Raw genomic sequence first — 13973 nt, 5'->3', positions numbered from 1 at the left:
ATATACAATGTCTTATACAGAATGGACACTTAATACTTCTAAAATTGAATTCTCTTAAGTTTTTTAATCTTTTATTAGCACATGCCAATTTCTCCCCTTTCTTTAGAAAAATTACTTGATCCTTCATGGCAAGTTCTTTCTGTATCTGACCTCTTTCCTGTCAAAATTCCCTATGAATAGTATTTACAAATAGAGTAATTTCCTTTCATCTTAGTCTCTTTTAAATTTTTGATCTTTTAAACTTCTGATTGTCTTTTTAAATTGAAACTTTTCTCGAAAATTACCAATTTTTAATGATCAAATATAGTGGTCTCTCCTTAATCCTCATCCCTCTTGACTTCTTTGCAGCCTTTGATACTGCTATTCACCCACTTGTTCTTAATACCCTAATCTCTCCAGATTTTCATGAAATTTAGCAACTGATTTTTTCCCACCAGTCTGACTGAGCCTTTTCAATCTTCTTTCCTAGAGTTTCAACAAAGCCATTTCTACTAACCTTGGGTATCCTCAAAAAAACTATGTCAGGCTCCTTCTTTTCTTTTCTCTCTGTAATAATTTAATTATCTCCTAGGCTTATGAATTATCAAATGATAATTGGATTGAATTGTCATGTCATGCTAATGATTCTCATTTCTCTTTATTCAGATCTAATCTCTCTTCCAATCTCCAGTCTCATACCAATAACTGCCTTATAAGACATCTTGATGTAGATGTCCACTAGTCATCTTAAACCAAATATGCTCACAAATCAATTCATTATTTTTTCTCAAAAAAACTCTCTCTTCTCCTGAATGTTCTTATTATCATTAGGCATAGAAATACCTTCTTAGTTATTCACTTTGCAGCTCAGTGAATGTCTTCTTCAATTCCTCACTAACACCCTGCCCCACAGACAATCAATGTCAAGTTTTCTTTATTTTATCCTTGTAACATCTGTCACATATCCATTTTTCTCCTCTGATTATATTAGCTGGGTATAAGTGGTGAGAGCCTGTACCACCTTTTTTCTGATTTTTCTCACTGTCTTGCTTCCCACTATAATCTGTTCTCTACTTAGCTATCAAATTGATCTTCCTAGTCCAAATCTGATGAGATCACTTCACCTTCCTCATTCATTAAATTCTACTGGCTTCTTATCATCTTCAGGATTAATATAAAATCCTCTGTTTGGCAATCAATGATTTGTTTTTCATAATCTCACTTCCTCCTACTTCTCCACATACTTTGCAGTCTAGTAAGTCTAGCCTCCTTGCTGTTCCTTGAATAAGATACTCCATCTCATGATGCTGGGAATTTTTACAGAATTTACCTATCACTAAAATTCTCTCCCTTTCCATCTCTGCTTCCTCTCCACTTTAAAGCCCCAGGTAAAATTGTATATTTTACTAGAAACCTTTCTTTATTGCCCTTAATACCTATCTTCTCTCTTGCCTATATTTTACCTATTCTATATTTTGTTTGTACTTTTTTTTTCATATTATCAAACTATGAACATCTTGAAACCAGTATCTGACTTTTACTTTTCTCTGTACTCCCAGGGATTGATAACAGTGCCTGCTTTATATCAGATGCTTCATAAATATTTTCTGACTAATTGAAAATCTACATGTTCAAATTGTTCTTTGCCATCAAGATATAAAACACATCTTATCTCCCTGCTCCAGATCCCCTCCATAACTATACTTTTCCTCTAGGTATTCCTGTCTATAGAAAGGATGTTAATAATATGCTAATAACAATGAGTCCCAGAATTATAGAATGTTTCCTCATCAGTGAAATCTATAATCAAAAAAAAAAAAAAAAAAAGATCAAATAGCAATCTAAACGAGAAAAAGGAAGTGGATGAAGAATATGCTCAGCTACTATCGTACAGAAATTAATGGCTGTTCCATGAAATGACATCTATTAAATATTCAATAAATATTACCTGAATTAAGTTATGATTTTAACTTTTGAAATCTCTGTGCACTTTAGTTATAATATTTTATTAACTTTTCATATAGTTGTAAACTTGTAAGATTTTTGAAGGGAAAGTGTATTTTTCTATCCTCACTGGAATCTTAAACTATGTTGAGTAACCAGGAGCTGTCAATGACTATTCATAATTTGTGTCCACATATGAGTTATAAAGACAAACAGAATCCCTTTGTAATGACAAAGTTACTATGTGTTGCATTTAATATATTATATGTACTATTTCATTAATTGAATAATAATTCAACAATAATTGCTATTGTTTTCATAATTATGATTAAATTAAATGTTTTAAATATTAATTTTCATTGTCTAGATAAAATTTTAAAACTTCAGTATAGCATTTTGTTGTTACATAATTTTTCAATCCTGTCTGATTCTTTGTCATACCATTTGGGGTTTTCTTGACAAAGATACTGGGGTTGTTGGCCTTTTCCTTCTCCAGCTCATTTTTACAGATGAGGAAACTGAGGCAAACAATTAAATCATTTCGCCAGGGTCACACAGCTAGGAGTTCTGAGATCAGATTTGAAATTGGCAAGATGAATCTTCCTAACTTCATATCCAACACTCTATCCACTATGCCACCTAGATCTACATTTGTCTATTATAGATAAAATTTTCTTTAATAACTACTAATCTGATTTTTTTCTTTTGCAATAACAGGTGGGTTAAATAGTATTTTTGCATAGTACTAATTAGTTTATTATGTTCTTAATATAATTCAATTATATTGTAACTATTGCATCATTCTTGAATATTTGAGTATGTGTCCTTTCTCTGTATTTAGGCCAAGTTTTAATTTTTTTTTATCTTTCCCAGAACTCAGCAAGGTGATCTGCATATAAAAGACATTTCATAAATAGCTGTTACAAGACTATGTAGAATATGTCTAATGTTTATAATGTTGTTATATTGTCATTTGCTGTAGGTGATTGTCAAATCTGGACCTGGGACTTTCCTTAGTTTGGCTGTTTATGACAATTATATCTTCTGGTCAGATTGGGGAAGACGAGCAATTTTGCGTTCAAATAAATACACAGGAGGAGATACAAAGGTTCTTCGTTCTGATATACCACACCAGCCAATGGGCATTATTGCCGTAGCCAATGATACAAATAGCTGTAAGTTGGAATGGAAAATATTGTTATAGAGTGCACCAAATTTCACCCAGGTTTCATCATAAGTTGGACATTAATTCAGAAATGACTGATGCAATTGCATTATAATTTGAAATTTTACCATTTGCATATACCAGAGTGAATTGAAGGAGTTAATGTTGTTTCTAAATGTAGCTCATTTGCCACCACACTGAATCTGGCTCATTTAGAATTGTCCATTTAGATCATTTTTTTTCATAAATTAATGTTTCTGCCATTTCATAGCTCTCTATTTCATCCTCCATATCCTTGACTAAAGAGACAAATTGAATTGCTTACATTGAAAATTAAAATGTTTTGGTAGATAAATTTTGTAAATGGATTTATAACTTCCTTTGAACCTCCTATTGTTCCATTTATAATGCTACATTTACATATCTATGTGATTTTCATTATACAAGAGGTTTTGATCTCATACCATTCTTGGTTTTGTGTGTGTTGATATGTGTTTATGCACTTTTCAACTTGTTAGAATTATGTAATGTTTGTTTGGTATAGCTTTAAAAAAAATACTTGGCTCTAAATTACCTTTATATATAACTATGATCAATTTATCATTAGATGACCCTAGTAGAGGAATTGACCCATAGTGTATATTTGGTATATGCTGCTAATAGAAGCTTTTTTTTTTTTTTTTTAATTCACAGGTGAACTTTCTCCTTGTGCATTAGCAAATGGAGGCTGCCATGACCTGTGTCTTTTGACACCTGATGGGAGGGTGAATTGTTCGTGCAGGGGAGATCGGATATTGTTAGATGACAACAGATGTGTGAGTAAGTAATAGAAACTGAAATATGAAATGAGACAGTTATTCAGAATCACACATAGGGACCACTGTGATGGCTTCATTATATGCATAAAGCTGTAAATTCAGGACTCTCTAAAACCGTTAGAGACAGCTGATTGATGCTCCTCTACAGCAAAGTTCTCTGCTCCCACTTATATTTTAGCTCTATCACAGAGATGCCATTGGATTAGCAATGTTAACAAAGGTACTATTGGCCTATGTCATTCTCATGAAGTGACAGGTTTACAGGCTAACATAACAAGTGCTTTTACTCATTCATCAGTTGAGACTAAAAAAAATTTGGACTCTCTGAATGCAAAGGTTTCTATATTTAATTAAAGGTCAGTGGATCAGGAACCTTGAAATGAAACCTCTTCCAGTCTTCTTATATAAATGAGAAATTGGATCATGCAACTAATATGCTATGCTTTTCATACTATTAAGAAGGCAGCATCGTATCCCTGTATGATGTTTATACCAACAAAAGCATTTTAATCCTTAATTAGCCTAGTTACACTATATTTATTAACAGCAAAGTTTTCAGTATGATTGACAAAATAAAGTTTTGACTGCTCTGATCTCTCCATGAGTTATAGCAGACAGCAGAAAAATAAGCCCTTTCCTTTGATTAGATTAAGGATAACTTTATTCAAAGATGTTATCTCTATCAAAAAATGATGAATCCAACTCTCAGGATTTGGGAATTCCTTAATATTTCCCCTGTCTATGTCTACATTCTTGTCTTTTTCCCCCTCATCTTTGAAAAGAACAAGAACCTTATTTGTCCCTGCATATCAAAGTCATGAAAATGAGTACCCAGCAATGAAGTGATTTGAGAAAAAAAATATCTTTTTCAGCTCCTCCTTTGGTGAATCAATCCTATACTTACCCCCGAACTTTAGTATTAATGATCTAACAAGGATGTATATAGCATCTGGATAGTATAATTATCTTATCATTTAAAACTATTGGGCTAGTCTAAAGGGTGAGTCTAAAGACATGAATATGTGCATTCATGTTTTACTGAGTGGAACTTCAATTTAAAAGCATCCTTTCCTTGCAAAAAAAGAATAAATAAATGTAGGAAAGCTGATTTATTCCTAGCCTATATCAAAGTGAAAGTGATGATGCTGTGAATTATAAGTATAGACAAGCCAATCTAGGTGATTTGAGCTCCCAAATCTTCCTTTTCCTTTACAAGCAATTCCTTCTTGAACACTCAGATAATTGTGGAAACTGCCCACTTCAGTTTGCCTTTGCAGGCACAGCCTTAATATTGTGGATCCAATCCCATCTGTAAGCCTCGGGCATAAGCCAAGCATTAGAGTCACTCATGTTTCTTCACAGGTCACTATAGGTTGGAAGCAAAGTATTGCCTTCAATCAAAACAGCAAGACTTATTTGTGTACTGCACAGACCTAGGCTAGTAGTAAAATAGATTGGATAAAACTGTCCCTATTATGCCATTCTGCTTCACTCTACTGGTGAGAAGGAATGGGTCAAACAGGCTGCCATCAATTCTGACATGAACAGTTGTATTAACATAGGGCTATAGACTCTTGCTGAATTTCTTACAACTGCCAAGACTGCTAAATAACCATGTTGTACAGCTTGGAAAAGTTGGTGAATTTTGGCATTTCTCTACCATTGGTCTGAAATTCTGAAAGTTTGGAACACTTTTGCAGAGTTTATCCTGTTGTAACAGTCAATGATTAAAAACAACAACAACAACAAAAACAAAAACACACTATGGATACTTGCTTCATCTTCCAAAGACTCATCTGTTTTTGACTGTCTTAAAAATACTGATAAAAGGAGGAAAAATGGGAAGAAGTGAATAGAAGGGCATATAAAAGGCTTGGGCATGGAACTTTCAATCAATCTATTAATAAACATTGCTGTGTATTATATTTTAGGCTCTGTGTTAGGTGCTAGGAATATCAAGCAAGGGACATGGTCTCTGCCACCAAAAAGCTCACAAATTATCAGGATATTCAAAGTTTGTGTACAGGTATTAAAATAGATAAAAGATGATTTTGTGGAAGTGAGGACAAGAAACTATAAGGGAAAGAGGAAAGGTGCATGTCTAAGGTGCCTTAGAGCTGCCTTTTATTGGACATTAAGGAATCTATGAGAGACTATACTCTTCTAGACGTTAGCGAAAAGTACTGCAAAGGTATGGGGTAGGGAATATTGTGTGAAAAAAGACTTAGAAATTTATCAAGATTTTTGTCACCTCTAATAAGTTACTTTCAGAAGTATCATATCATCTTGTGGAATAACTATGACTATATTGATTTTAATAGATATTGGTGAAGTTTTAAAGGCCTGGAACCTAAACTTTGTTTAGATTGTCAATTCAAAACCATTTAGGAAACCATGTTTGTAAAGGCTTTTCACCAGATGCTATTTAGTATAGTGAAATGCAGATACCTGAAGCAATGAAAAAAGTATTCTTTTGCAAAGTAGAGTAGGTATTTAACTCTGAATAATAGTTACAAAATAAAGTCTCTAAGCTTTAAAAAGTTCAAACTGTACCAGTGATTTTAATACTGTCTCAATTAAATGCTAAGAGGAGAATTAGAAATTAAGATTAAAAATGATTTTAAAAATTTAAAATTAAGCTAACTTTCCTGCATTACAATAAACAGGATTCTAATTAGCTGAGCCATAATTAATAATATTAAAGTCCTTTAGTGAATGAATCAACATGGCATTGATTGGAAGTGCTTAAAAAGAGAACATTTGGAGTCAAGAGCTTAGAAGTTCATTGGCAATGCATTGCTTTGGACCTCCGGATATATCTTCCCATAGAAACAAAGTTATAAGTGGGTAAATTTTCAGCACAGTCCTAGAAAACTTATTATACAGTTTAATGATAATGCTAATATACAAACATGTCTCCATGGAAAGTTTTAAATTCTACTTAGCCCTAAATAGCTAACATTGAAAACCAAGTAAATATAAATATTTCAGTTTGTGTTTTCAGTATCTTTTATTATTGTAATTACCTGATAATATTATCTGGTTATTTGGACCTTGAGTTTTGAAAGTGAGCATAACTTTTACCCTACTTAAACCCGGCTTTCAATCCTTCTGGTAAGATAAGGTGTCCCAAAAGTATCAGTGCAGTTTTTAACATTGATAGTTTAAAATTTTAACCTACTACTACTTAAAACTGCACTAAAACTTTTTTTTTTTTTTGATATCTTTATTTACTCTGATCCTGGACTTCTAAACATGACTCGACTATATCTTCTCACTGTCTCCAAAAGTTGTTAATTTTGCTTTTTCATTTATTTAAAGTCCTTGCATTATTCTTTGCCTTTTGAGAACTGGTCAAAATACTATTTCTGTGCCAGGTAAGTTGTTTCTGGCATCTAAACTCCAAATAGCTCACTCTCTCTTGAAATTTCTCTATGTCACCACTTTCAATTATACTAAAAGGTTAGCCTCTTGTATGCTGGAGGTACGCAGTCAACATTGTCATTATCATTAGTAATGTTGTTTTTATGAAGATTCATTCTGAATTCTACCTAGTATATCATCCTTCTTTATTCTTCCCCCTAACCCACCCTCAACTTTACCCATTGTAGAGTCAGCTTTCCTCTTTTTCCTACTCAAGTAATTCTACCAGGGATTTAGATAGTGCTTTTTTCTTTCTTTCTTTCTTTCTTTTTGATTTTATGGATGAATGTAATCTTGGTAGAAAGAAGATATGGGGGACTGGAAATTTGGATCAGGGAGGCATATAGCTTTAAACTTTAGTGAGAAGCAAGACAAGGTAAAGTGAAAGCTGTAAAATCAGAGATCTCAGCTCATGTTCCCAGAGAGATTTTTAAGGTACTAGGGTAAAGTAGAAAGTATTTGGTGAGACCTCTGGTGGTTATGACTCCCCAAACACAGAGATAAGGCTAAGTGAACAATTGAGACTTCTAGCCTTTTAGTATAGCAGTAGCAATTTTAGTTCTAGGGACAGCAGAGCCTGGGTATGCTGATTAAGCAAGGCAGAAAACCTTGAGAGGGAGCAATGGAGATTTTTGGCATTGTCTACAAGGGTCACTCATAAATTAAATTCCCAGATAAACAACTCTAAAGAGGCCCTAACTGCCTTCAACTTTAGAAGCCTTAACTTTTCTCCTTTAGTGATTTAATGGCTTTGTCATTTCATCAATGTGACTACTTTCTCCTTTGATATAGATTGTAACTCATTCACCCTTTCTCAATCTGTGTGACTCTTGTTAATGTGTTCTCATAAATCATCCAAAAAGGAGCTACCCTGTATACTGGAGGTCTTCCTCCAGGACTTTCAACATTGTGTGGATAGTAATGGAATATTTGGTCTGTCCAGTTGTTATCTTAATTGCTCTTAATATATATCTTAATATATGCTTTCTCATCTTAAGAATCTTGAATTAGATATACATACAAATACACATACAAAACCACTTCTTATGCACAAGGCATTGTTAATAATATATTGAAGTCTATTGATAATCATTATTTTTAAAATATCCATTGTCAGGCAAAAACAAGTTCCATGAAAACAAAAAAGACAGCAAAATATGACCTATAAAATGTAATATATATATATATATATATATATATATATGTATATATATAATTAACAAATGCTTTCCTAGCTTTCTTCTATAAAAAATACTAATAATAATTTTACATATTTATAGATTCTTTTGACTATTAAATTCATATAATTTATCATAAATTTATATACATTATAATGAATTATGATATATAATTTAGTTAATTCTTTGGTTTGTTTTACAAATGCAATTTCATTAAATTCTTGTAATAATAGTAATTAGTCATTAAACATTTATTAAGAACCTACTATGTGTCAGGAGCTGACATAAGTAAGCATTAGCACAACAGCCCGGGAAAGTAGGTATTATTAAGATCTCCACTTTACAGAAGAGGAAACTAAGGCATAAAGAGCTTCAGCGACTTGTCTAGATTCACACAAATACTAAGTATTTCAGACTGGATTTGAATTTAGATCTTCTGATGCCATATTTAGCCCTCTATCCATTATACCACTTAATCAATCCACTGTACTTCAAAGAAACACTATTTAGCTTCCTCACCTTTTTTAAAACAATAGCCATTGACAAAGATACACATACTCAAATGTTCTGTAATTCAATGTCTTCACTTCTTAAATTTTACTACCCTTTGTTGCTTCTCCTTTTAAGTTATTCAGTCACATCTAACTCTTCGTTACACCATATTTGGTTTTCTTATCAAAGATATTGGTTTACTATGTCTTTCTCTAATAGTTTAAGGCAAACAGAGATTAAGTGGCTTGCCCAGGATCACATAGCTAGTGAGTATCTGAGGCTGACTCCAGGCTTAGCACTCTCCAATGAGCCATGAACTATAGCCCAGGTCAAATGTCACTACTGTTTTAATGATACATGTAGTGAACATATGTTTATTCAAATAAAACAATGGCACTTTTTTATTAATGTGTACAGAATCAAATGCTCATATATTGTTACTTCTGATTGAATTATAAAAAATTAATACAGGGAAAATATGTTTTATTCTCATTCTAGCCAAGAATTCATCTTGCAACATTTATTCTGAGTTTGAATGTGGAAATGGTGAGTGCATTGACTACCAGCTAACTTGTGATGGCACAGTTCATTGTAAGGATAAATCTGATGAAAAACTGCTATATTGTGGTAAGTGTCTTAAACATATCTTTACTAATCAAGTGTGCCTATAAACTTTGAAACACTATGTGAAACACTATTATTGTTTTATTGCTATCATTATTATTCTAGTGACATTACTAATTCCTTTTCAAATGATTGTTTTCTATTTGATAATTTTATTGTATTTCCTGAATTCATTCCTGAAAATGATTTACAAAGGCAGAAATTGACTTTGAACATATTTACAATACATTATTTTTCCTCTTCAATAATAGAACCTGAAATTCTCTTATGGGATTCACAACTTATTTCCATTCACCAACTTTAGTACCACACTTAACAGGATCCATGTCAATTTTCATCCTTCTTTCCCCTCTCCACTTTAAATTCATATCCCTGGTTTCAATAATTTATAAATAGATTTCTTGTTTAAGTACTGGGAAGGAATCTACTACTAATCAATTTTAAAGATGATATAAAATGCTTAATAAAAAGTTCAAATCTAAAATAAACAAGAAGGAAAGAATAAGAGAATACCTGACCACACTGGATGAATTGAAGTCACCTTACCCAGACAGTTCTTAGATAGGATCCCAAAAGAGAATGTGAATGTGATTGATTGCTGAGCAACAATCACTTTTGTTTGAAAGAAGTGAAGTGGGAGAGAGCAGGGAATGGAAAAGCACAACTGTTCTAATTTTTTTTTTAAGAGAGAGAGATACAGAATGGATTCTGAAAATTATGGTTTGCTTGAGTACAGTTCCTTGCAAACAACTAGAATATATTAATAAAAGAATGACTTGAATTGTTTAAAAAGAATCAATGGTCACTGAATCATAATAATTTATATGAAATAAATAATTCTTAATTGACCACATTTCCTCTTCTGAAATCAGTACTAGACTTATAGTCAGGGTTATTTTTAAAATGTCATTTGTCCAGGTTTCAACTAGCATTTGTCAAATTTTTCATATTATCCTCATAGACAAGATAGAAGTTTGCAATTTCAGAGTGTAGTTAGGTGGAATGAAAAATCAATATGTGACTTTAAGAATAGTCATTAATGGATCATTGCATACTAAGAAGAAGGTCCCTAATGAAAATCCATAGGGATCCATTCTTGGTCCTGTGCTGTTAAAAATGTTTTATTAAGGACTTGAGTGAAAATATAGATGGCATGGTTATCACTTTATCAATTGATAAAAGGCATAGTGAACAAAGTTGATGACTATTCATTTATCATCAAAGTAGAATGTTGAACAGGTTAATGACATAATACTGGGACACTCTACCAAAGATTGTTATTTTAATAACCACTCTTTGGAGCACTTTAAGATCTACCTTATATATTATGGAATTATATATATATGGATTCAATTAAATGAAATCCACAAATATTATACCCATGATATTCCTCATATCAAATAGTCTAATAGACCAATTCAAAAAAAAGGAAATAAAATCATCCTGGAATGACTTTCCCCTGCTTCATCTATGCTAGTTTTTAGCATTTCCCTTTTTGTGAGCTCTGTAACTATCCCTTTAGTCTATCCCAAACTATCCCAAGTCTTTGAACTTGGGCAAGAATTCAAGTTAAGCTTATCAGTCTATAATTTAAAAAAAAATTACTTTCCTTCTTATTTGTAAATTGAGTCATTTGCCTAAGTCAGGTCAAATACTTTTTTCACTGATTCTAAGAGATGCTTTTGAAAAATCATATTCCAAAGTTCCTTTAGTACTCAGAAATGTAACTCACTACAAATTATTAAGGACTTAAATTCATTTATCTTGAGTTTCAAATATGTATTAAATGTTTGTACTATACTTATAGTATTTCATAGAGAAAATAGAAGAGAGAGATTTCCTTCTGCCCAATATCTGACTCCATCTACAATGAATTTGGTTTCCTTTCTTAATGTACTACATTAGGAGGCTATCATATCCAACTTTACTCTAGGGTGCTGTTGCTAAAAACACTTAATCATGTACTCAGAGTCATGTTACTAGCCCTATAATCTTTGCCAAGTCTCTCTAATCCTCTGAGCCTCAGTTTCCTCTTCTGTAACTTCATCTTCTGAACTAACATTTTTCATGCCATTATTTGGGACTCAGGCCTACACTAGGGTAGTATATTGACTATATACTAAAATGAGGATAATATTAAATATGAGTACAGTTTTAAGTTTTAATAACTTTAAGAACATAAATCTTATAAGCATTCAAAAATTAACATTTGGAAAATTAATTATTTAAAATTTCAAAAAATGATGTCTTTCTTATTATAATTCAGTGGAGCCATTGTTTCACTCTAGTTGATTTTTAAAACCTTTTATCAGATGGTATTTAGTAACTAAGAGACTTGCATTTGTGATCTTAGCCTCGCAATCATCCAGAGAAAGGTTTGTATGCATACATTAAAGTTTTAATGGGACCTGTGAGAAAAAGTTAATGGTGGTCATACAAGGATACTTCCTCTAATATCAGTCACAAATTATCACATGCACAATGTAACCTAATAGGGCATTCTGTCTTGTAAAAAGTAAAATTATATTATCAAAAATTCATGAAATTAAATAAATATAAAATAAAATGATAATTAGAATTTCAAATCATATTTTTATAACTTATTAAAGCTTACTACTTAACTAAGACTTTTGGAATGTCTTAAAAAAGATTTTCTGTGGATCAAATGGGACAGTGTAATGCAGAAGCTATACTTTATATAATGTAGATTATTTTTTATTATTTTTGCTGATTTTTTTTTTTACTTTTAATAACAGAAAACAGAAGCTGCCGAAGAGGTTTCAAATACTGTTATAATCGCCGTTGTATTCCAAATAGCAAGCTATGTAATGGTGAAGATGATTGTGGAGATAATTCTGATGAATTAGATTGTAAAGGTAAATATGAGTTGTAATTTCTACAGATTCACAATTAAAAATCTAGTATTTTTTGTCAAAAAATTTGTCAAAATGATATCTCAAATAAATCCTGTCTTCTTTATTAGCTCTGCTTCTCTCCTTTTAAATGTTTTTCTTTCTGATTTTTCCACAACTCAGATTACTTATTATACATTTCCCTTTAAGTATTGTGTAATCACCTAATACTTGGTATGTCTGCTACTTCATTCATCATAATCCACTCATTCTAAATTAAGTTCCCATCATGGCTTTAACTTTTTTGCTGTTGGTTTCATCATCAATTTGTTATCCAGCCTCAAAAACTAGAGGGATCTTTGCTTCTTCTGTATGCCTCTTATATCAATCATTTATTTCTACTCATTCTTTCATTGAAATGTCACTTGGGCATTCCTTTTTCATTCTGTCATTGCCATAGTCCAGACACTTATCATTTTATCTCTATATTGATACAATACTTTTCTCATTGGTTTCCCTGTCTCTTTTCTCTACTCTATCATACACATTTCAGTCAGATCAGCCATTAAAACCTGTTTTTATTATGTCCATTTCTTACCCCTGAAATCTTAATGATTTCTCTATTGCCTGCAAGATAAATTTGGTCTATAAGCTAGCTGGCATTTAAGCCTTCTAATGTCTGCTGCCAACATACCATTCTGGTCTATTTGCCTACAATTCTTACATACATTTTCTTATACATAGCAACCAAACTGAGCAGTTATCTTTGATTATGTTGCTATCCAAAATATCACATCTATCTAGGGTTGAACTAGTAAATGTTGAGGAACTGACTATCTGAGGAAAAAAGTATATTAAGTTCAGTCCCCATTATTAGGATTTTTTTTATCACTTTTTAAAGTCTTGACAATCAGCAAAATAATGAATCATGATCTGATTTCTAACATTTTTCTTTTTCTATGACATTAACACTAACAATGAAAATTTAACAATTGAGTCTCACAGACCAATATCCCTGCAACTATTCCACTTTCCCTTCTCTGCCTTTTAAAGTTATAATACACACTTCTAGCTTGGTGGCAAGTCTCACTTTTTCCATTGTCTTCCCTGACCCTCCTAACCATCTTCTGAACTAAAATTTTTCATGCCATTATTTGGGACTCAGGCCTACACTAGGGTAGTATATTGACTATATCTGTTATTTCCATTGTTATAGTGAGTTCTTTGTTGAGGGAACTTCCTCTCCAATTGAGATTACCACTTTCTCAGCAATTTCATAGTCTTAGAGAGTTGCCTAAAGACCTTAGATCTTCTATTAATATACTTTGTTTTAACAATCAGATGATAAAATTATTCCCTATAATTAAATTAAATAATATATGTAAAATAATTTGAAAATCCTAAAGTGTTTGATAAACTTACAGCTTTATAATATCATTAGGCCTTTGTTTTCTATTTTAAATCTCATCTCTCATCACCAAATCTATTGACCTGTAAA

General features: G+C 31.9%; 1 protein-coding gene across 3 annotated transcripts in view; it reads left to right on the top strand.

Annotated features, from left to right (window-relative positions):
• Window positions 1-13973, top strand: part of LRP1B (LDL receptor related protein 1B) — a 2473587-nt gene that overhangs the window by 2077544 nt on the left and 382070 nt on the right. For all 3 annotated transcript variants that reach the window (XM_074301983.1, XM_074301982.1, XM_074301981.1), the window contains 4 exons: window positions 2906-3098; window positions 3782-3907; window positions 9498-9626; window positions 12380-12499. In XM_074301983.1, coding sequence (XP_074158084.1) covers window positions 2906-3098; window positions 3782-3907; window positions 9498-9626; window positions 12380-12499 — 568 coding nt within the window. The remainder of the gene's footprint in view (window positions 1-2905; window positions 3099-3781; window positions 3908-9497; window positions 9627-12379; window positions 12500-13973) is intronic.

The sequence above is a fragment of the Sminthopsis crassicaudata genome, chromosome 3 (assembly GCF_048593235.1).
Source record: "Sminthopsis crassicaudata isolate SCR6 chromosome 3, ASM4859323v1, whole genome shotgun sequence".
Classification (NCBI taxonomy): Eukaryota; Metazoa; Chordata; class Mammalia; order Dasyuromorphia; family Dasyuridae; genus Sminthopsis; species Sminthopsis crassicaudata.
This window is presented reverse-complemented; position numbering and strand designations above follow the sequence as displayed.